General features: G+C 34.4%; 1 protein-coding gene across 1 annotated transcript in view; it reads right to left on the bottom strand.

Annotated features, from left to right (window-relative positions):
- LOC132701359 (uncharacterized) overlaps nucleotides 1-24,219 on the bottom strand; it is a 165,480-nt gene that overhangs the window by 104,552 nt on the left and 36,709 nt on the right. Inside the window, exons 5-7 of the mRNA XM_060669196.1 lie at nucleotides 8,429-8,698; nucleotides 3,912-4,880; nucleotides 215-718 (exon numbers count right to left, since the gene is read on the bottom strand). Of these exons, the coding sequence (XP_060525179.1) occupies nucleotides 215-718; nucleotides 3,912-4,880; nucleotides 8,429-8,698 (1,743 nt within the window). The remainder of the gene's footprint in view (nucleotides 1-214; nucleotides 719-3,911; nucleotides 4,881-8,428; nucleotides 8,699-24,219) is intronic.

The raw sequence follows: 24,219 nt of genomic DNA on the forward strand, positions 1-24,219 counted from the left end.
ATAGAAAAGGAATTTCCTAGAGCCGAAGATAAAAATTACGTAAAAGCGACATAATAATTTCCTAACTAAATCTAAAAGGGGCGCAATAGAGAAGAAATCTCTAAATGCTGAAGATAATAATCACCTAAAAGTATAAAAGAAAAGAAATTTCCTAAACCTATAGATAACAAAGGCCTAAAAGTGACGTCAGTGGGAAAGGGAAGCATATACGAACCTGTGCATCAGGAGGGCGTGCGCCGCCGCCCTGCTTCTGCTGCCGTAGAGATAACTTGCGACCGCCTCCGCTTCCCGGAGCAGTTCCTCGTCCATGATGTTGTCCTTCGCCGTCTCCAAGGACGCCGGCTTCGTGTACCGCTTGCGATCGGGCTGGTTGCCCATCTTGAGGAACGCCTTACCGCGTTGCTGCTGCTGCTGCTGCTCCGGGTGCTGCGGGGACACTTTCTGCGACTCGCGCCGGTCGAAGCTGGGCGGCGGTTTCTTTTCCGGCAGCTGCAGGCTCCGGGAACGGCGCACCTTTTGCGCCGGATCCTCCTGCGGCGACCGGACGACGTTCTGGTACGTACGAGACGTCGCGTTGCGTCGCACCTGCTGCTGCTGCTGCTGTTGAGCGGGGGCGGTCGGAGAACGCGGCAGGAACTCGTTGCTGCTCGAAGACGATGACGATCCGGGCGACGGCTTATTCGTATCCGAGCCAGCTGGAGAACGTCTCGCCTGACTCCTGCAACGCGAAAAAACGGTTTCGCTCGATGATATGGCGTACGGTATGTAAGTAGATAAGTAAGTAGTATTTAATGCCTTCCCCTATACCGGGTGATGTATTGCCGAGCGGAACACAGGAAATGTTTAGGTGCTCAACTATTGGCTCCCCTGTAGCAAAGTTGCAATACTATTTTTTGAACTGGTGCAATTAGAAAAATTTTAAACTTAGGTGGTAAATCAAATACCAGTGAAATACATTTTGATAATGACAACATGAAAGTTCGTGACAGTAACGCACTTTTATTAAAGCTAAATATGAGTTATTCAACGGAAAAAAAATGAAGCATAATTATGCAGGAAAGAGTCTTAGAGCAGTGTCATTTTATTTTCCTGCTAAAACCATATCTTCGATTTGAATAATTAAACGTATTGTTACGTAGTTTGAGTCCGAAGGCATCTTAATAAATAACTGCAAAAATTCAGCTGAAAATGTCGTTCATAGAGTAGAAACAAATGATTAGTATGATTAGGACAAGTTGTAAATAAGCATCGAACCACTGCGTTGGGCACATTAAAAAAACACAAATATTTTTCCTATTAATGCGAACAGCTCTAGAAGCTCCGGGAAGGCAATGAAGGAAGCATTTTGCTTTGAAATTATGGAAAAGCAAATAATAATGGGGATTTTTTAACAAATTTTTGTTTCACTCATGAATTTACATTCATACTCAACAACAAACCAAATGTTCAAAACTATTGGCATCGGAGCCAAGGCAATGAATACTCCAAGCCAATATCCTCAAAAAATAAATGTTTTGGGGGAATTACAATTACAAAATGGAGGCGATGAAGAAAGAAGGGTCGCATTTTGTTTTGAAATCATGGAAACAGCTGACGAAGATTAAAAAAAATGTTTCACTGATGAATGTACATTCACCCTTAACAACGGACCAAATGTTCAAAATTGTTGGTACTGGAGCCAAGACAATGAATTTCGTCTTGGTATATGTCCCCAAAAACCTCACGGCAGAAACCTATTTGGACTTATTATCCAATTAAATTGAACCTGCACTAGAAGAAGTTTTTCGCGAAGGGAGGATTTGGGAATATTATTGGCCCAATATGATGATGAAAACGAATTAAATACGTGAAAACATACTAACAATTAAATAAATGTCAGAAAACATATCAAAGAATAAAGAAGCTTCTAAAAATAATCCAAAAGTTCAAAACCAGTAATGACCAAACAGTGACGTATGCCAAAAAAGCTTTAAACACATTTCCTTTAAAAAAACCACATAAACGTGAGAAAATTACCAAAAATTAAATCAGATGATGAAACCCTGGAATTCAAAAGAAGCTTTCTGCAAAGGCTTGCTCCTACTGTCAAATGGAAGAAAGGTCAGATTGAGTACACTCACACACCTATACCCGATAAATTTAGATCACGTGAGCAGCTAAAAAATAGGCTTTCTGGAAAAACTCCGCTTGAAATATTTTTTATGTCTTTTGATGACGAAGCGATTGATTTGATTTTAAAATTTTCGGTAAAACACGCTCAAGAGAATAACCGCCACGAATTCTCGTTGTCAAAAAATGAACTTTTAAATTTTGTAGGCATTTTATTGTCGGGTTATCATTCACTAACACATATTTAGCATTTTTGGTTTACTGATGAAGACAAAAGAATTGATCTTATAAAAAAATGTATGAGCCGCAATAGATTCCAATTGATAAAGCAAAAGTTGCACTTATCTGACAATAATCTGTTGAGCTATTATTTTGATTTAGGTTTAAAGGCCGTCGTCGATTGGAATTACTTCCTAACGTTTCGCTAGCACGAGTGGCGAGCTTCTTCAGTCTACGTCCAACATCGGAGATGGAAGGACCTCTGAAGAAGCTCGCCACTCGTGCTAGCGAAACGTTAGGAAGTAATTCCAATCGACGACGGCCTTTAAACCCGAATCAAGATAATAGCTTATCAACGGGCCGCGAAAGCCTTAACCAATTTATCAATAATCTGTTGGATAAAAATGATAAATTTTCAAAAGTTAGACCCTTCTTTGATGTAATAAATAAAAAAAAAATCTTTGGTTTGGCATATTTTCGTTCAACTTATCCATAGATGAACAAATGGTACCTTTCTTTGGCCGCCATTCCTGCAAAATGTTTATAAGGGCCAGTTAACTTTAAAATTCTGTAGGCATTTTATTGTTCTCGGGTTATCATTCATTGTCACATATTTAGCATACTCTACTGATGGAGACAAAGGAATTGATCTTATAAAAAAATGTATGATCCGCATTAGATTCCAATTGATAAAGCCAGGTCGTTCTGGCTTCAAGTTTGGGTACCTTTGTTCATCTGATGGGTACCTATTCTATTCACTTCCATATGGCGATGCTCAAAATAAACCTCGTTCTGACCATGGTCCTGGAGGTGGCGTTGTCATGAGTCTACTTTCTGTTGTAGATAAGCCACCAAATTTTTTTTCATCATTGTACATTTAATCAGGGAAAATAGAACAAATAAATGTCCAATGGAAAATTGTAAATCATTTGGACCGCGGATCCTATCTTTCAGCATGTGAATCTGAATCAAAAATTTCTATTGTCCGTTGGCACGACAATTCAGTTGTAACTGTGGCGAGTAATGTTTCTACTGTAGATCCTGCCCAAAATGTAAAACGCTATAATAGAAAAGAACGGAAAGATGTAAATATACCCCGTCCTTATGTAATTGCCCAATACAATAGATATATGGGTGGGGTAGATTTATAAGACAACGGAATTGCTAATTACAGGTGGTGGCCTTTATTTTAAATCTTACATTGCTTTGTGACTTTTAAAAACTGATAAAACAATTACTCAAAAAAATCTTGCACCTGTCATAGATGGAGTGCGTTATGATAATCAAGGTCACCTCACGATTGTTCATGATAATAAAGCCCGAAGGAGATGTAGAATCTGCCACAGCCACACAATTTACGTTTGTAATAAGTGTAATGTGCATTTATATACTTCATGCTTTGTAAAATATCACAAAAAAATGAAACCGGGTGTTACCAGTGGTGCGCTAAAGCACCATAAAATATTATGCTATTTTTTATATCAAATCTAAAACAAACCAAAACTTGGCTACTAACGCTACATTTTCTTTTTTCGTTTACCTCGATGTCTATAAAAACAAGAAAGCTACAATCCCTACTATACCTGTGATGCCCTACGGACCGTCCTCCCCTGCCGGACGGCGACAGTTTCCTGCTGGCCGCGTCCTGCTGGCCCTTCGTCCGATTCACGGTCGCGACGTTGATCGACGAACTGTTGTTATCCTCGTCGTCGGCGTCCGCGCAAATGTCCGCGGACGAGTCCGTGTGCTCGGACAGTCGGGACAGCACGTTGCCCGTCCGGTTGAAGGTGCTGTCCAAACTCCTGAACCCCATCGAGCTGGATGAGCTAGACGACGAGCCGCCGTACTGCAACTTGAACTGCATGCGTCGCGACGCCGTGGTCTCCTCCAACGACTTGGTCGTCTGCGGCATCTTCTTGAACATTCTTGGAGGCTTCTCCGCGTTTTTTTGCAACTTGGGCACCCGCAACGGTAACGGCGGAGCGGTAGTTTTCCATTTGCCGACGTGGGGCGGCGACGGCGGCGGACTATTGTCGCTGTCGACGATGGCGTCCGACCTCGGCAAGAACGGCGTCTTGCCGAAAAACGTCCTTGACGTCTTCATCGGGCTCTTGGCTCCTTTTTTCTGGTCTTGGAACGCGGGAGGCGGCGATATTATCGGGGTCACCGACGGCGGGGAGTCTGGAGGAGGCGGAGGCAGCGGCGGAGGCGGCGGCGGAGACGGCGTTTTGGCGGTACGTTGCTCTAGGTCTCGAGTCTGCAGTACTAGACACGACGGCCGCGTCTCCTGTTTCTGATGGTGATGTTCGACGCTGCTTGAACGAGGCTGCTGCTGCTGCTGAGTCTTGGGGATACCGCCTATCGAGCAGTACTTGACCGGCTCGCTGTCGAAATGATAATGAGCGAGACGGACGCCCGTGCGACGCGACTGGAGCCAGCTGGGGAAATTGGCAGCGTAACTGTTGCGCCTGTTATCGTCAAGCGACTTTTGTTGGACCTGGACCCAGCCGGAACGACCCAGATAGACGCCGTCCACTTCGCGGTCACACCACCTGCAAAGGACGGACGGAGAACCATTTTACCACTGCGTGGAAGCAAATTAGCAAGAAAGAAACCACTTCTGGGTCTTTGTCCTTGCACTATGGAACTTTGGCGAAATCGATGTAATTTGATTGTATAAAGTGTCTTTTACGTCTCGTGCAACTTCAAAGTCACGACAAACTTCGGTAAGTTTTAAAATTTGTACTGATAATTGCGATTTATAATTATATTTTTTCAAATATCTCGCGCACCCGGTATTATATTCGAAAACTGAAACTCTGTCTGGGCACCGCTTCCGGTACTGTTCAAATCAAATTATCCCGTCTTTAACAGTTTTTCATTTAACTCCAATAATTTACCCACAAAAATACTTTTTTTAGATACTTTTTGCCCATAAACGACACACTCTGTATATAATTCTGACAATGTCCGAAACAGACGTTATAGCCCTGGATCTCCCACGTTTCCTGGTATATGAATTGTTCCAATAGAGTCAATAGTTATCTGAAACCATTCCGTAATAATAAATGACGTCATTGAAAAACCCACTATATAATCGCAGCATGGCTTTGACCCTGGCAGATCTGTCATATCAAATATATTGCCATGCTCGAATCACTGCACATCATCTCTTGACTCGACGCTTGTTATTCAAACTTGAAAACGTTGGAGCGGGTTGTAAGCTGCTAGAGTGGATAGCGGCGTTCTTAAGCCACCGGTCGTTCAGAGTTCGAATTGGTACCGCTGTTTCACTGCCACATAACGTGCCCAGTGGTGTTCCCCAGGGATCGGTGCTGGGACCAGTCCTATTCTTAGTGTATACCGTGGATTAAATTATTTGAAAATGCTTCAACACATGCGAAAGTATTGCAGAGGGACTTGACTACTATTTCCAAGTGGTGCTCAACTTGGCTATTGCCGCTGAATACTCAAAAGTGCCCTGTCAAGAACAGTCCCGGTTTGAATTATTATATCGGTGGAAACTTAGTGTCAAGTGTCGATTCTCAGATGGACCTGGGTGTGATGGTAACTAATAGCCTTGCGTTGTCTGCACATGTATCAAATATTGCAAAGAAAAAGACTTTTAAAAATCCTAGTCCTGGCATCGCTCGCAGGCTTTTCACCACTTACATTGGCCCCATCCTGGAATTTGCTTGCCCAGTGGGGAACCCAAGGCTATTGCGTGACTGTGATGTTCTGGAAAAAGTGCAACGAGCCGCTGCGCGCTGGCCACTTCAGCTTAGACATACACCTTACGATGACCGTCTCAAAATACTTAGTCTGCCAACATTAAGTCAGCGTCGGCTGCGAGGGGATCTCATTCAAATGTATAAGTTAACCCATGACCAATTTCCATCTGACGTGCCCCTTTGTGATCTTAAGCAATGATGAACGCTTACGTGGTCATCCATTTAAAATAAGGAAGGGACAATTCAGGACTTCACATCGCCTGCATTTTATAAGCAAAAGGACTTTCAGTTATTGGAACAGTTTACCACCAGATGTTGTGTGTGCGCCGAACTTGTCTGTATTTAAACGTCGCTTGAACAGTGTATTGTTTCACAGCAATAACTAAATCATTATTATATGTGTTATGTTACTAACTATCCATGTGCATAATAGGTTTTCCTCTGCATTTTATATTTAGTAATAATAATAATAATAATAATAATAATCAAAAAAAAATATTGCAGTAAAAATCATATTATTGGATCTGCTTGTAGAATAGTTTTTCCGATTGGGTTCATACTTTTGGAGAAAATATTTTTTTTCTGTAATCCAAAATAGCCCGAAAAAATAATTCATTTTGTTTTTAAATACTTCGCGATATTTGATTGCTCCCAATTTTAAGAAATTAAATGTGGGCCCGGACTTTTACTTCTCTGCTCAATCCGAAATCGAAAACTACAAATTTAGGCCACCTAATTAAGTGATTATTGTACGAAATATCGCGAACACTCCGTACAACAAGTAGAAACCTGAAATACAGTTTTGGCTGTTGGCGGAGTTAAATGTGGCAGAACTACCTTATGGAAGCGTATTCAACACATGGGATTTAGATTTAAAAAAATTGACAAAAGGAAAGTTTCAATGGAATCTTTTAGAATTCGGAAATGGCGACTGGAATATCTAGAAAAAATTAGAATTTACAGAGACTACCAAAGGCCAATTATTTACTTGGATGAAACCTGGTTCGGCACTTATGATAGCCCGGAAAAGTGTTGGGTTGACTCAACTGATAAGTGTTAAACAAACGCGCCATCAAAAAGCAACAATCCAAAACTACATGTATAATAACGACATTTATTTTCACGAAGATTATAACAAAAAGCAATTAATTGAGGTTCTACAAAGCTTGAACCTACAAAAGGAATACGTCTGTGATAATTATGCAAAAAATCTAGGGCATACAGTTTTAAGACCTTACCACCGTATATTTAATCCCATCGACCATGTTTGGCACCTGAAATCTGCCATTCGTCGTAACAATGTATTTTCCCGTGTTAACTCCAATGTCCTCGAACTTATAGAAACCGAAGTTTTTAACAACCCTAGACAAAGTTGGGCAAATTTTGTTAAACATATATAAAAAGCAGAACAATCATATATCCATATTGCAAATAATATAGAACAAATAATAATTAGAACAGGCGATGATAGCGATAGTGATACTGATTTATTATGTGAATAATTTTAAGTAATTTAAGTAGGTAATAAAAATTATTTGTAATTTTATTTTAGATTTAAACATACATAAATAAATAAATATTGTTTAGTATCTTTCCTAACAAAACCCCAAATAATTGAATTCTAAGCAAAGTACGGATCTGTTCGGCCATATTTGATTCTTTCAGCTTGCCCGGGTCTTTCCTTAATTCGTATCAGTTAGTCACTTTCGTATATCTATGAACAGACTTTACCCAGGAAGTTGGTTTTGCTTTTAGAGAACTTTCTGTGAAGTCTTTAAAGCAGCGATACAAAACAGTTATACTATTAGGCATTTTCATATTAATGAAAGGTGAAATTGATTCTGCTAACCTGCCTAGTTAAATCAATATTATAATTAAAATGGCTGGTTTCAACGATTTTCCAATAACAAAACGAGTATAGTAAATTTTTCTCCAATGAACTCATACCAATTTGATATACTTAATAGTACACAAAAGTTAAAAACTTTCCCAAACTGATTTAAACTGTTATTAATATATTATTGATTATTTGGTGGATTCCCACTATATGGAAACAATTTTTCGAAAGAAAAAAAAACTCTCTATTGCTTATCCGGACGCCACTGCTACGAGTAGAAAAACACTTTAAAAAAATCAACTAACTCTATGCCAAAAAAAAAATATATTTCTTGAAAGCATCCAAGGATTCACACAAGTAAGGATCGGCATCTTATTGTGAAACACTCTGTATTTAATGTCTTTTCTTCTGTGCAACGGGTTAACATTCATTATTTCCCCTTTGTAATTTTGTAGTAGATACTGACGCGTTATTTTGACTCATCAAGTGTCGCGCGGCGTTGCCAAGTTAACGAATTTTCCTGGAAACTCACCTGACCGGCGAAAGTTCCCTGTTGTAGGCGGCGTTGCCGAAAGTAAATATACCGGGCGACGCTTCCGATCGTGAATGGAAACTGGGCGAGTTGGTCCACTTTTTGCTTTGCGCGGTTCCCAACGATTGGTGCTTGGTCAGTGGCGGCACGTTGGCGGCGGTGCTGCTGCGGTTTGCCGAAAAATACGACCTGGCGGTGGCCTGATATGTCGACGACGTTCTCCTCTCCCAAGGCTCGGTGTTGCCACGTAGGTGTACCAACGCAGGTCCCCTGTAACAAATCGTGGACCAAGTGTCATTTTTATACATTTAAATATTTTATAAACATTTCCTGCATTTATCGTTATTGTTCTCTGGTTCCTCACAATATTTTTTAAAAAATATGTTTAAAAATAATTTTTGTACACTAAAAAAAATAATTTTGTACTTCAAACCAAAATATTTCAAACACGCTTATAAACGTCAACGTCTACACTATTTCAAACGTCTTTGAAAGTTTCAAAAAACCCCCGCTTACCAATTTTAGTTCGGAATTCAACATTAGTTCAAAAATAATACCCCATATACAGGGTGCCCTGAAATTACATCTCAATAGAAGCTCTTATAAAGCAGAGTTCACTTCGTTGTATAAGTTGCAGGATATTGAATGTGGAAAATTACCAAAACAACAAAAATAAGCTGCATATTTTATAATAATAATAATTATTATTATTATTTTGTTTTTATTTTTTCTATTTAATATTTCCATTTAATTTTTCGATACCTAGTACTATGTTTCTTTTTCATTTTTAAGTATATATGTTATTTTATTATTTGGCTCTCTCTCTCTCTCTCTAGGAATTCTTTAATCTCTGTGTTTTATTTTAAAAATTCTTTTTACTCCTTCGCACTAATTTAACGGATTTATACAAAAAATATAATTTTCAAAAAATTACTTTGGCTCTGTCTCTAAGAACTCTCCAATCTATAAAGATAACGTGGATGTCCTGTCAAAGTATTTAAAATGCGCAACCCTGTTTTATTTTAAAAAATCCCTTGATCAGTGTCGCATCTTTTTCGTAGTGACTTAAGGGTATTAAACGAAAAATATAATTTTCGAAAACTGACTTTGGCTCTATATGTTCTCTAAAATACGCGGGATGGTTTAAAAGTTGGAACCCCCTATAAGACAGACGACGCAAACAGGTTTGTCTCTAAAGATAACTGAAAAGCCCCGTAAAAATATTAAAAATTAAAATACTTTTTCAGTGGCGTACTTTTTTCGTAGTAACTCACCAGTTTTAAACGAAAAATATAAGAAATATTTTCAATTTTCGAAATTTTATAGAGCCGCCCCGTATAGCCGAACGAGATTTCGCCTATATTTAGCACCTCGACGACAGGTTGCCGAAATATTCGCGAATAAAGTTTTCGCTTAATTAAATCGTCTATATAGCAAAATGGCGCCCGGAGGCGGCGGTTGCCGCCAAATACCCCGACATTGTTTAACGTAAGGGGGCCGAAACGTTTCAGGCTCGCTAAAACTGGCCAAGTTTTAAGCCGCCCGCACCATAAATCCGTCCCCAAAGTCGGCAAACAAGCGCGGCCCGGGGTGGAGATGGGGGCGCTCGCGACGAAAGCATTATTCTAGGCGCGAGGGCTTCGGCAATAAGCCCGTTTGAATAAGCAACCTCGGGGCGTAAAATTCCGATACTTAGGGTATATACGTGAGAATATTTTTGAAAAATAGCCTCGGGGTCCCACATTGAATTTCAATTTCGAGATTTGATGCAAAACATTATTTGAAAAAAAATTATATATGCCAGAATAATACAGAACGGTTTAATTTTTGAAAAAAATCAAATAGACAAAAATGTTTAAATGTTTCGAACCTGTAAAGGTGTAATTTTGAAAAAATAAAATGAAAAAAAAACAATCAAATGTAAAATCAGCGCTAATCTTTCGGATCAATTATTTTCAAATTAAAAAAAAAATGCGAATATATTTCGAATTACGAAATTTGAATCGGTGGAAAACAATAAAATGAAAAAAAAAAGTTTTTGAAATAAATAAAAAAAAACGCGTGACGAAAAGATTAATTTCATCAGAAACATGCCAAAATAATGAAATTAAAAACAAACGCAAATATAAAAGAAATTGAATTTAATATTTTGAAAAAACGTTTAATATTAAACAATTCTGAAATGTGGAATTAAAATTATAATTATTAATAATATTATATTATTAATAAAATTATTTAAAAAAATAAAACAATGTAAGAGATCATTTTGAACGATTTAACATTGCAAATTAATTCAATTTAAATTTGAAATGACAAATTTATGAGACAAAATATGAACGAATATTTCTAAATCAGTTAAAAAAAATCAAATTAGTACAAAAATGTTAATGAAAAAAAAAGCGAATATCAGTTATTTTTTAAAGTAAAAAATGCAATTCAAAACGTTTTGCATTGAAATTCAATTCTCAAATTTAAATAATAAATAATCAAATAAAAATATATACAAATTTAAAAAAATGCAAATATTATTTTGTATTATTTTCCAACATTTTAATATTAAACAGTTTTGAAATCTGGAATGAAAATTACAATTTGAAAAATGCAAAATTAAATAAACAAAAGAAATTAATTTCCGAAAAAGCACAAATATTTCAGGCGATTTAATTTTAAAAATTATAAATACAAGAGAGTATTTTGAACGATTTAACATTGAAAATCAATTGAAATCAAATTTGGAATAAAGAAGTCAATAAAGGAAAATATAAGCGAACGTTTTTGCAAATAATTTCCAAAAAAAATCCTAAATAACCAAAAATAAGTACGAAAAATTTAATTTATAAAAAATCGAAAATAAACAAATAGGAACCTAAAAATTAAAAAATAGTGAACGTCACAAACTGTTTTTTCCAACAAATTTTCACTCTATACAGTATATTTTTTTTATATATTTTATACTTTTGTATGTTTTTTTTTTATCGGAAAACGCAGAAGTTTATTGGGCACTTTTTACCCAAAGTTCACTACACCACCGGGTTAACAACAAAGTAAATTGTTTATTTCCGATACACGGACACCCTATTTATGTATATGAAAAATTTGTTAATCCAGTGGTGTAGTCAAATGCAGAAACTTCCTCTTTACGTTTGTTAATTTTAGTATATAAAAAACTCGTAAATCCAGTGGTGTACTCAAATACAGGAACCTTCTCTTTATGATTGTAAATTTTCGTATATATGAAAAACTCGTAAATCCAGTGGTGTAGTCAAATACGGAAACTTCCTCTTTACGATTGTTAATTTTCGTATATAAAAAAACTCGTAAATCCAGTGGTGTACTCAAATACAGGAACCTTTTCTTTATGATTGTAAATTTTCGTATATATGAAAAACTCGTAAATCCAGTGGTGTAGTCAAATACACAAACTTCCTCTTTACGATTGTTAATTTTCGTATATAAAAAAACTCGTAAATCCAGTGCTGTACTCAAATATAAGAACCTTCTCTTTATGATTGTAAATTTTCGTATATGTGAAAAACTAGTAAATCCAAATACAGAAACTTTCTCTTTATGATTGTAAATTTGTATTTATATGAAAAACTCGTAAATCCAGTGGCGTAGTCAAATTCGAAGACAAACAAAGGAATTTTCCCGTTAAATTTTATCGCTTTTGCTTGGACGCCACAAACGCAGACGAAAATATGGAGATTTTCGATTTGGAAAAACGAGAAACGCTAAAAACATGGCGTGGGCTTTTCCTACGTTCAAGGCGATATCGCATATGGCAAGCCGACACTGCCCACCGATTTTTAAGGTTCATTGTCCATTTTATCGAGAATTTTAGGCGAGATCGTCGAATAGGTTATTAAGTTATGTTCGCTGAATGGCAGAAAATCGTTTATTTACTTACACGAGACTACTAAATATTCGACCGTTTTCTCTATTCGCTTGGTCAATCGTTAAAATTAAACGCAGCGTACGAGGCGTGAGCTACCTCGTGTTCGTTTGGTTAAATCTTAATCGATTATTATTTAAATTAATGTATTATTATTATGCATACATATATATACGATAAATGGTCGACTACCGGTTCAAATAAAATTTCCGTTATTCCGTAAAAATCTGATTGTTATAACGTTAGCGTTTTTTGTTTGCGGGGTTGAAATTTACTCGTTCGCCGCCACTGTGCAACTGTTAAATTTGTTTAATCGAATTAGAAACTAATAATAATGTCCCATTTTCCAAAACAATTTATGCCACTTTTAATTTCCAAAATTAAGTGAGGATTCCCCTGATTTTTACTTTTGCATATTGGTCTCTCAAAGTTTGATTTCCATTAAACAAATCAAAAAACATTTATTTATTTTTTTAAATCATGAATATATATTTTTTTTTAATTTCAAAATTTCATAAAACAATTATATAAATAGGAGAACCTAGTGAAAGGGTTTCAAATTCAAAACATTTGTCAAAATGTAGTTTAAGAACTAACAACACGATAGGCAAATTTTTAAAAAAGAATACAACGAAATGTCCAAAATCTCAAAAATCAGGTTGAAATGCGGATCTTGTCCTAAAAATTACATTGGACAAACAGGTATAGTCTGTTCATAGATATAAGAAAGTGATCAATTGCTTTTGAATGGGATTATCCAAGGGTAGTCATTAACATACAATGCAACAAGATTATAACCTAAAGTTTCGGAATTTAAATTCAGGTAAACTTGTGGTCCGTAATAGAAAATAATTTTATACTTATCTGTGGTTAATATTCTTTGGTTTGGTATACTGCTTAGTTTAAGTTTATTAGTAATTATTCTTTATGCAAAATATGTGCGAGTCTAGTGTATCTCAGGAGATGCTCCCGCCCAAATGTAGAAAACACTATTCTATTGAGACTAAGGAAGTTATAAACAATGTTTATTTGACTCTCATTCAACGTGGTGCCAGCAAGCAAGCATCTTTAGAAGAAACGGTCACATTGAGGAAAATTCCAACATCAACTGTATGGAAAATTGTGAATAACCCCATTTTCAGCGAGGAAAAAAAGAAGCGATACAACTTACCACTCTGTATTTAATCCCATTGAACATATTTGTTACCAAATGAAATCTGCCTTTCGTCGTAACAATGTTTTTCCCCGTGTTAACTCCAATGTCTTTAAACTTATAGAAACCGAAGTTTTTAACGTCCCTCTACAAAGTTGGGCAAATTCTTTTAAACGTATATAAGAGCAGAACAATCTTATATCCATATTGCAAATAATATAGAACCAATAATAATTAGAACAGGCGATGATAGCGATAGTGATACTGATTTATTACGTGAATAATTTTAAGTAATTTAAGTAGGTAATAAAAATAATTTGTAATTTTATTTTAGATTTAAATATAAATAAATAAATATTGTTTAGTATTTTTCCTAACAAAACCCCAACTAAATAAATTTTAAGCAAAGTACGGACCTGTTCGGCCATATTTTATTCTTACAGCTTGTCCGGGCCTTTCCGTAATTCGTATCAGTTAGTTACTTTCTTACATCTATGAACAGACTTTAGATCCTTCAAGAAACGCATTAACGAACATCAAAGAGCGTTTAAAAGCAATAGTGGAGATTCTAATTATGCTACACACTTAAACACAGAAAAAGACATTTTTGACGACAATTTTGATATTTTATATGCAGCCACGAAAAGTAGAAAATACAATTTATTGGAAGCCGTGGAGATTAACAAAATGGGACATTCAAATGTATTGCTTAACGATCAATTAGATTTAAATACCTCTCCTTTATTGAACTTAAATTCTCACAACATTAATTAAGGTTTTATTGTCATTTTTCGGTATATTTAGTAGCATGCAGTTTGTAAATATTACATTTGATAAAGACACGGTGTTGTCTGAACTTTTAGTTCTTATTTATTTTGATAAATGGATTTTCATCAAGTAAAAGCCACCTCTGTTCAAGTTTTGGAGGTTCCCCCGTGGGAAAAGTGCTTTGGTGGTTTGTTTTATCGAATGCAAAAGTGTATTGATCATCAGGGTGAATATTTATAGAAACAATAAATTCATATTTGATGGTAGCTTGTAGTTTTTTATTACAAATCCCGATATATAAAAGGTAGCCCTCGTATACCCAGAGCTGCCTTTTGTTTTTATTTGTGAGTATTCGTGGTAAAGGTAATTTTTTTTCGAAGATTCCAAGTCACGCACTCATATTCACTTTCCTAAAGGTTGCTCTTTAAACTTCTGATGCGAACGTTTCGCCAATCATCCTGTCGGCTTCTTCAGAATTTAACTTAACAGTCTTAACAGGATGTCATACGTAGATCGCGAAATTCAAATTGTTGAAAATTTTATGCTAAAATGAAGAATATGTATTTTAATTCCTTTTTAATAATAACTTAATCTTATAAAAAAGCAAAATATAAATTCTAAATATAACGGAAACCAAATCATGGCCCTATTTTGAACAATCTGCAATTGCTCTTATTGATAATTAGGTAAATTTAACAAAAGTGTGGAACAAAGTTCTAAATGGCGAGCAGCTAGGCTGTTAGACAAAAAGACTTTGGTGTCAATTGACAAAATTTTCACTATTCTAGATAGAAATTAATATAAAACTAAAATATAAAAATAAAAAATATAAAATTTTGACTTGTCCGTGTTTATACAAAGGTTATTATTGCACAGCCTTCATTTTTATTTGCATTTGCACAATAAAAATCATAGTGTCATCAGCAAATAATACCGCTTTAGTATCATCTAACATGTTTACAATATCATTTATATACATAAGAAACAACAATGGTCCCAAAACTGCCCCTTGAGGAACACCATGTCCTACAGTTATTTTACGAATAAACATTTTCAAGGTCAAGAGTGGTGAAAGAATCTCGCCCTTGCTTTATGAATTAACGCGGTCGTCGTTGCCCAAAGTGGCGATAACATCTTCAACCTAATTAGAAAAGCAATCGAAAACCTATACTGGCGCGAACGCTTCTACTACCGTTCAAAGTAAAAGTGAAAATCACATTCCTCTAAAACGAATTAAATGGAATGCATGAGCGGCACTTTTTTTAAATACGGAAATTCTTCGCAAAACTGTTGAAAAATGAAAAGTCTCATACGTTCCTAATTTACACCGTATGTTGTTGTTTAGATTTTCATTTTCCAAATACAGTGTGTCAAATTTTGTAGAAAAAAATATTTCTTTTTTATAAGATTCGATTTTCATTGCATCATCCAAAGTTAATGCTTTTGATATGTGGATTTACAGAAGAATCCTGAAGATACCTTCGACTGATTACACAACAAATAACGAAGTCCTGAACAGAATAAGATGCCAGTGACAACTCTTACTTACAATTAAAAAACGAAAACTTGAATACTTTGGGCACGTCACGAGAAATGAAAATAAGAATGCTTGTATTGGCAATGCCAGTACTATTTAGAACAAAATCAATATAAAAAAAATAGGTATCCCTTTAGCGGCAATAGTAAAAGATGGTCATCCACCACAAGTGGCTTTTATATACAACAGAATTTAGATTTTTATATTCTGCAACTTTTTCTAAAATATGCCCTACTAAAACCATATACTAAATACACAACCAAATTTTAAAATTTACAAATAGTGCGACGTAACTTAAACTAAATTTAGAAAAAAAAAAGGTAACAATTGATTGATATATTTGACGTTTAAGTTTTGTGTTGGTACTGTTAAGTTGTCAGTAATGTTGTTTAGCTTCTTCATTCTGTGAAGCTTGTCTCAACTCAATCCTAATTATTTGTACTTCATAAAACAACAAAAGTATTCTTATACCGAAATGTGATTTCTTACAACTTTCCTAGCAAAGTAATTATATATTATATTATATATAACAAAGTGTGATCTAGTTGTTATTTATCTTGTCCATTACAGGTGCTGCAGACTATTTCAACTTGTTGCTAACATGCGTGATAACTAGCAACTTATGACGTGGCTATTTCTTACAATTGTTGTCCACAATACTTGTTCTCTTAAGTCTCTCCTTATCTATCACAAGTGTAACAGACAATTTGAACTTGTTACGAACAGGCATTGCGATTACTTATAAAACATCTGTGCGTAACAACTTGTGATAACAAACTGTAATTTCTTATAATTATTCTCAACAACTAAACTAAATCTTTACTTTATATACGATGTTGTTAAAAATTCTTTTGAGTCTCTCCTTTTCCGTTGCAAGTGTTACACACAATTTGAACTTGTGATAACAAGTGGTGATTTTTTACAATTGTTCTCAACAATGTACCTTTGTGAAATAGGCCCCAGTTTTGAAAACATTATGTACGATATTATTGACAAGTTCTTTTAAGTCTCTCTGTATCTGTCACAAGTGTAACAGACAATTTGAACTTGTTACGAACAGGCGTTGCGATTACTTATAAAACATCTGTGCCTAACAACTTGTGATAACAAATTGTAATTTCTTATAATTATTCTCAACAACTAAACTAAATCTTTACTTTATGTACGATGTTGTTAAAAATTCTTTTGAGTCTCTCCTTGTCCGTTGCAAGTGTTACACACAATTTGAACTTGTGATAACAAGTGGTGATTTTTTACAATTATTCTCAACAATGTACCTTTGTGAAATAGGCCCCAGTTTTGAAAACATTATGTACGATATTATTGACAAGTTCTTTTAAGTCTCTCTTTATCTCTCACAAGTGTAACAGATAATTTGAACTTGTTACGAACAGGCGTTGCGATTACTTATAAAACATCTGTGCGTAACAACTTGTGATAACAAATTGTAATTTCTTATAATTATTCTCAACAACTAAACTAAATCTTTACTTTATATACGATGTTGTTAAAAATTCTTTTGAGTCTCTCCTTGTCCGTTGCAAGTGTTACACACAATTTGAACTTGTGATAACAAGTGGTGATTTTTTACAATTGTTCTCAACAATGTACCTTTGTGAAATAGGCCCCAGTTTTGAAAACATTATGTACGATATTATTGACAAGTTCTTTTAAGTCTCTCTTTATCTCTCACAAGTGTAACAGATAATTTGAACTTGTTACGAACAGGCGTTACGATTACTTATAAAACATCTGTGCGTAACAACTTGTGATAACAAATTGTAATTTCTTATAATTATTCTCAACAACTAAACTAAATCTTTACTTTATATACGATGTTGTTAAAAATTCTTTTGAGTCTCTCCTTTTCCGTTGCAAGTGTTACACACAATTTGAACTTGTGATAACAAGTGGTGATTTTTTACAATTGTTCTCAACAATGTACCTTTGTGAAATAGGCCCCAGTTTTGAAAACATTATGTACGATATTATTGACAAGTTCTTTTAAGTCTCTCTGTATCTGTCACAAGTGTAACAGACAATTTGAACTTGTTACGAACAGGCGTTGCGATTACTTATAAAACATCTGTGCCTAACAACTTGTGATAACAAATTGTAATTTCTTATAATTATTCTCAACAACTAAACTAAATCTTTACTTTATGTACGATGTTGTTAAAATTTTCTTTTGAGTCTCTCCTTGTCCGTTGCAAGTGTTACACACAATTTGAACTTGTGATAACAAGTGGTGATTTTTTACAATTATTCTCAACAATGTACCTTTGTGAAATAGGCCCCAGTTTTGAAAACATTATGTACGATATTATTGACAAGTTCTTTTAAGTCTCTCTTTATCTCTCACAAGTGTAACAGATAATTTGAACTTGTTACGAACAGGCGTTGCGATTACTTATAAAACATCTGTGCGTAACAACTTGTGATAACAAATTGTAATTTCTTATAATTATTCTCAACAACTAAACTAAATCTTTACTTTATATACGATGTTGTTAAAAATTCTTTTGAGTCTCTCCTTGTCCGTTGCAAGTGTTACACACAATTTGAACTTGTGATAACAAGTGGTGATTTTTTACAATTGTTCTCAACAATGTACCTTTGTGAAATAGGCCCCAGTTTTGAAAACATTATGTACGATATTATTGACAAGTTCTTTTAAGTCTCTCTTTATCTCTCACAAGTGTAACAGATAATTTGAACTTGTTACGAACAGGCGTTACGATTACTTATAAAACATCTGTGCGTAACAACTTGTGATAACAAATTGTAATTTCTTATAATTATTCTCAACAACTAAACCAAATCTTTACTTTATGTACGATGTTGTTAAAAATTCTTTTGACTCTCTCCTTGTCCGTTGCAAGTGTTAAACACAATTTGAACTTGTGATAACAAGTGGTGATTTTTTACAATTGTTCTCAACAATGTACCTTTGTGAAATAGGCCCCAGTTTTGAAAACATTATGTACGATATTATTGACAAGTTCTTTTAAGTCTCTCTGTATCTGTCACAAGTGTAACAGACAATTTGAACTTGTTACGAACAGGCGTTGCGATTACTTATAAAACATCTGTGCCTAACAACTTGTGATAACAAATTGTAATTTCTTATAATTATTCTCAACAACTAAACTAAATCTTTACTTTATGTACGATGTTGTTAAAATTTTCTTTTGAGTCTCTCCTTGTCCGTTGCAAGTGTTACACACAATTTGAACTTGTGATAACAAGTGGTGATTTTTTACAATTATTCTCAACAATGTACCTTTGTGAAATAGGCCCCAGTTTTGAAAACATTATGTACGATATTATTGACAAGTTCTTTTAAGTCTCTCTTTATCTCTCACAAGTGTAACAGATAATTTGAACTTGTTACGAACAGGCGTTGCGATTACTTATAAAACATCTGTGCGTAACAACTTGTGATAACAAATTGTAATTTCTTATAATTATTCTCAACAACTAAACTAAATCTTTACTTTATATACGATGTTGTTAAAAATTCTTTTGAGTCTCTCCTTGTCCGTTGCAAGTGTTACACACAATTTGAACTTGTGATAACAAGTGGTGATTTTTTACAATTGTTCTCAACAATGTACCTTTGTGAAATAGGCCCCAGTTTTGAAAACATTATGTACGATATTATTGACAAGTTCTTTTAAGTCTCTCTTTATCTCTCACAAGTGTAACAGATAATTTGAACTTGTTACGAACAGGCGTTACGATTACTTATAAAACATCTGTGCGTAACAACTTGTGATAACAAATTGTAATTTCTTATAATTATTCTCAACAACTAAACCAAATCTTTACTTTATGTACGATGTTGTTAAAAATTCTTTTGACTCTCTCCTTGTCCGTTGCAAGTGTTAAACACAATTTGAACTTGTGATAACAAGTGGTGATTTTTTACAATTGTTCTCAACAACGTACCTTTGTGAAATAGGCCAAAGTTTTGAAAACATTATGTACGATATTATTGACAAGTTCTTTTAAGTCTCTCTTTATCTGTCACAAGTGTAACAGATAATTTGAACTTGTTACGAACAGGCGTTGCGATTACTTATGAAACATCTGTGCGTAACAACTTGTGATAACAAATAGTAATTTCTTATAATTATTCTCAACAACTACACTAAATCTTTACTTTATGTACGATGTTGTTAAAACTTCTTTTGAGTCTCTCCTTGACCGTTGCAAGTGTTACACACAATTTGAACTTGTTACAACAAGTGGTGATTTCTTACAATTGTTGTCAACACACGAGAGAAGTAAAATTGGGGGTCAGTTCGATGCTCAAACATTATTCAAAGAAAGAAATTTTCAAAATTAGCCTTTTTCAGTATAGTGGCATGAAAAAAATTGAAAAATCCAGCCATTCTGTCCGACATGGAGTTTAAAAATAGGTTTCCACTTACCGGCGCCGTCCGAAATTACGCTCGGGCGTCGCGACGGTGACGACGATGCGTCTAAATTCCCGAAGCTAATCCGAAATGCGTCGGGAAGACATTTAAACGTTTGTACGCGAACATCTGCGACGAAAACCGTTGTCGCACCGGTGGTTTCGAATTCCGCGGTATTACTGACTCCTGCTGCAAAAGTGCCGCGGTCGCGTACACGTGAAGGCCGTCTCCTGCGAGGCGAGCGGAGAAGAAGGAAAGACATGGCGGCAACGCGAAGCCGGTGAAGAAGAAGAAACGCCACGAGGGGAAAGTGATTCGGAATCACGTGTTTGAGTTTTTGTTTGACGACGCGGCGGCGGCAGGAGTCGGAGTAGCAGGACGGACGTCTGAAAACGTCCGGATTTCGCGAACGCGTCGGGGAAGTTTTTGAGACGCCCCGGTAGCACAAAGTCTCGTCGATTTGACTACCAAGTATCTTGCTATAATTTTTTTCTTAATTTTCTCGTTTTTCTTTTGTCTAATGTTTAAGTATAATATTCACTTTCCCAAAATATACAGGGTGTTTTGTAATTGAATGTCATAAAAAAAATTCATTTAAACATATGTCCTAAACGTCTTAACTTTTAAGATACAGGGTAGTACAGTGTTCAAAAGTAATTTTTTTTATATCTGTATTGGAGGGTGGGGCAAGCAGGGGGGCCAGGAGGCCCATCTCAAAAATTATCCAAATTTTTTTTTTCGTTTTCTCTTCTAGTAGCTATAAATTTTGATTATTTGTACATTTTTAGCCCTTTGCGTAATACCGGGGGTAAAATGGACCTTTTAATTTGTTGAAAGTGTTATTTTTTGGATAATTCTAGCTTTCGAAAATCTTATAAATACTAATAACAAATTTGTTAATCGATAGAAAAATAGTTACTCATCGATAACGTTGAATATGATATGGGTACAATAGAAAATCGTTTGCAATTTTCCTGTAATTTTTCTAGTGCTAAGTTCAGGATTTTCATCAAGAGAATTTAAAACTGCTTCTTCAATTTCCGGAGTTCTTGTAGTCCGATGGGACAATTTCAAATGACTTTTTACCTTCAGACTACTTGTTTTAGTCAAGCTTTCGTGTATAGGGTGGGCCGTAAGCCAAAAGTTAAATACAAAAGTTAATTGTGACATTACAAACCATCAATTTATTTAATGTTGTGTATACAGCGTGTTTCATTCTTCGTGGGCGAGTATCAACTTTCTTATTTTAAATGAAACGCCAGTTATGTTACTTCATTTTTGAATTCAACACGAAATTGTAGATGTATTTTGTTTATAATGTCCTATACCGAAGTTTCTGACATTTGACGTTTGCAAGGCTTAAAATATCTCCCAACTTTTTCATTGGGAAGCATTTAGAAGCACTGCAGTAAGTTTTGTTGTAGAAAAAGGACTCTACTAACGGAATTCATGAGAAATATTGATACATTTTAATACAGGGTATGCGAAAAATAAGATTAAAAACGAAATTAAAAAAATTTCCAAAAAACTTTTATAATCTCGTCAAATTTACCGTCAAAAATTAAGGCAATTATATATAAAGTTTGTAACAGGTTGACCCATTGGTGGAACAAGATTTATTATATTGCTTAATAGTATCTTTAGACCAAAATTATTTTGGACAGATTTACATCTCTAAAGAAGGTTTGATTGTGGGAAACCCACTTAGTCCTTTGTCAGCCGAGATTTTTATGGATAATTTGGAAAATATCATACTAGTAAGTAAAAGTTTTCTATGGTGCTATAGATACGTGGATGATGTCTTTGCTTGCTTCGTTAGAAAGGACAGACAATTGAATTCTTTTTTAAATTACATTAACTCATTACATAATCGTATAAAATTCACTATCAAGATTGAACAGGATGACTATTAATTTTTTAGACTTAACTATTACGAAAACGCAAAACAAATTAGAATTTTCCATTTACCATAAACCTTCACACACGGACACAGTCATGCATAATCACCGTTATACAAACAAAATGGCTGCATTTCACTCTTTTATACACAGACCTCTTAATACGCCACCCTCAACAGAAAATTACAACAAGAAACTTAATATCATTCAACAAATTGCACCGAACAACGACTACATCGGTAAAATTATAAATAAAAAACAAATCCAGACAACAATAAACTCTATTTCTTCGAAACCTAATAGACAACACGAATAATTTAAAACATTTACAAACATAGGAGGAGCTAGTGAAAAAGTTTCAAAATATTTGTCAAAATGTGGTTTAAAAGTAGCTTTCAGAACTAACAACACAATAGGAACATTTTTAAAAAACAATAAAACGAGTGAAATGCGTATCATGTCCTAAAATTTATATTGGATAGGTAGATCCTTCAAAAAACGCATTAACGAACATAAAAAAGCGGTTAAAAACAATAGTCCAGATTCTGATTATGCTACACACAGAAAAACAAATTTTTGACGACAATTTTGTTATTTTACGTGGAACCACAAAAAGTAGAAAATTAAATTTATTGGATGCCATGGAGATTAACAAAATGAGAACAAATGAAAAACGATCAATTAGATTTAAATACCTCTCCATTATTAAACTTAAATTCTCCCAACAACATTAATTCGGTTTTATTGTCATTTTTCGGTATATATAGTAGCAGGTAGTTTGTAAATATTACATTTGATAAAGACACGGTGTTGTCGAAACATTTGTCATGTGTATATATGTAATTTCGTGAAAATCTCTACCTGAAATACCTCTAGATACATAGTACATGTGTACTTCGGTAAAATATATAAAAAGTGGTATTGCAGATATTAAAAAAATATATTTTCTCTTTAAGTTAAGACATTTAGGACGTATGTTTTCATTTAAAAACAGACCCAGAAATAGTTTCCTCAAGTATTGATATTAAATTAGAAAACACCAGGTATATTACCGTCCCGTTCCTACCATAAAATCAAAATTAAAAAGTAAGTCCCAAAAATAAATATTTTTTTAAATATCCACAAATGTTACGAAAAATAATTCCAGAAAAAAAAAACGGTAAAAAAAGACTGTTTTTGATCCTATAATATGGAACGACGTAAAAAACAAATTATTCCAAACAATTCATTTGAGAGCGTTATTATTAATTTCAAAATTTTATAGTTTTTTAACACTTAGTGCCGCTAATGCGTGATAGTGCAAAAATTGAAGTTGTTTTCACCGGTGAAAAATAAAAGCTAAATTTTTGAGTTTCATTTTTTTTTTCGTTTAGCTTCGTTTTTATAATTTTTACTTAATAATACAATATAATTATTATACAGGGTGTTCACAAAGAACTATATTTACAAAGAGTTTTTAATTAAATTAAATCAACGGTTTAATAAGACTACACAAAATGTAGAAACATTTTGAAATAATTATGTTTAAGTAAAAAAATAATAATACAGGGTGTCCTAAAAGTAACAATTTAACAAAAAAAAGGATTTATTCAATATAGATTAAAACAAAATATTGTAATCGGATTTTTTAAAATATTTAAGTTTATTCGATTGAAAGGAACGAAAAGTTAAGCACTTTGCTCTGTTTTTGTTAAAATCTTTGCATTATTCATAGCTCTAAAAAAGTTAAACCAATGCTTTGCGATAAGCGTGTTCGTTTAAGGTTTTGATTTATAGTTAGTCTTAATGTCACAAAAACAATAGACAACCCACTATTGAAATCAAACTTCAGTTACGCTATCGCACTATAAAAAAAAGGAAAACCAATTTATGTATTAATAGGTCAAAAGTTATAACTAAAAACATTTTTCTCCTTTTTTTTTGGCCACCTGGCAAGTTTTTTAAAAAATATTTTTTTTAATGGAGCAGGTGGGGGTAAGATTGAGTCTTACATATAGTATCAACAGCATCCCTAGATTATAATGTAATTATAACATATTGCCTAAAAAATAACAAACTTTTTTGGGTAATTTTTCTAATATGACTCAAAGCAATGTAGAATTGTTTAAGGATGATTGCCTTT

This window comes from Cylas formicarius, unplaced genomic scaffold (genome assembly GCF_029955315.1).
Source record: "Cylas formicarius isolate icCylForm1 unplaced genomic scaffold, icCylForm1.1 PGA_scaffold_4__25_contigs__length_36172078, whole genome shotgun sequence".
NCBI lineage: Eukaryota > Metazoa > Arthropoda > Insecta > Coleoptera > Brentidae > Cylas > Cylas formicarius.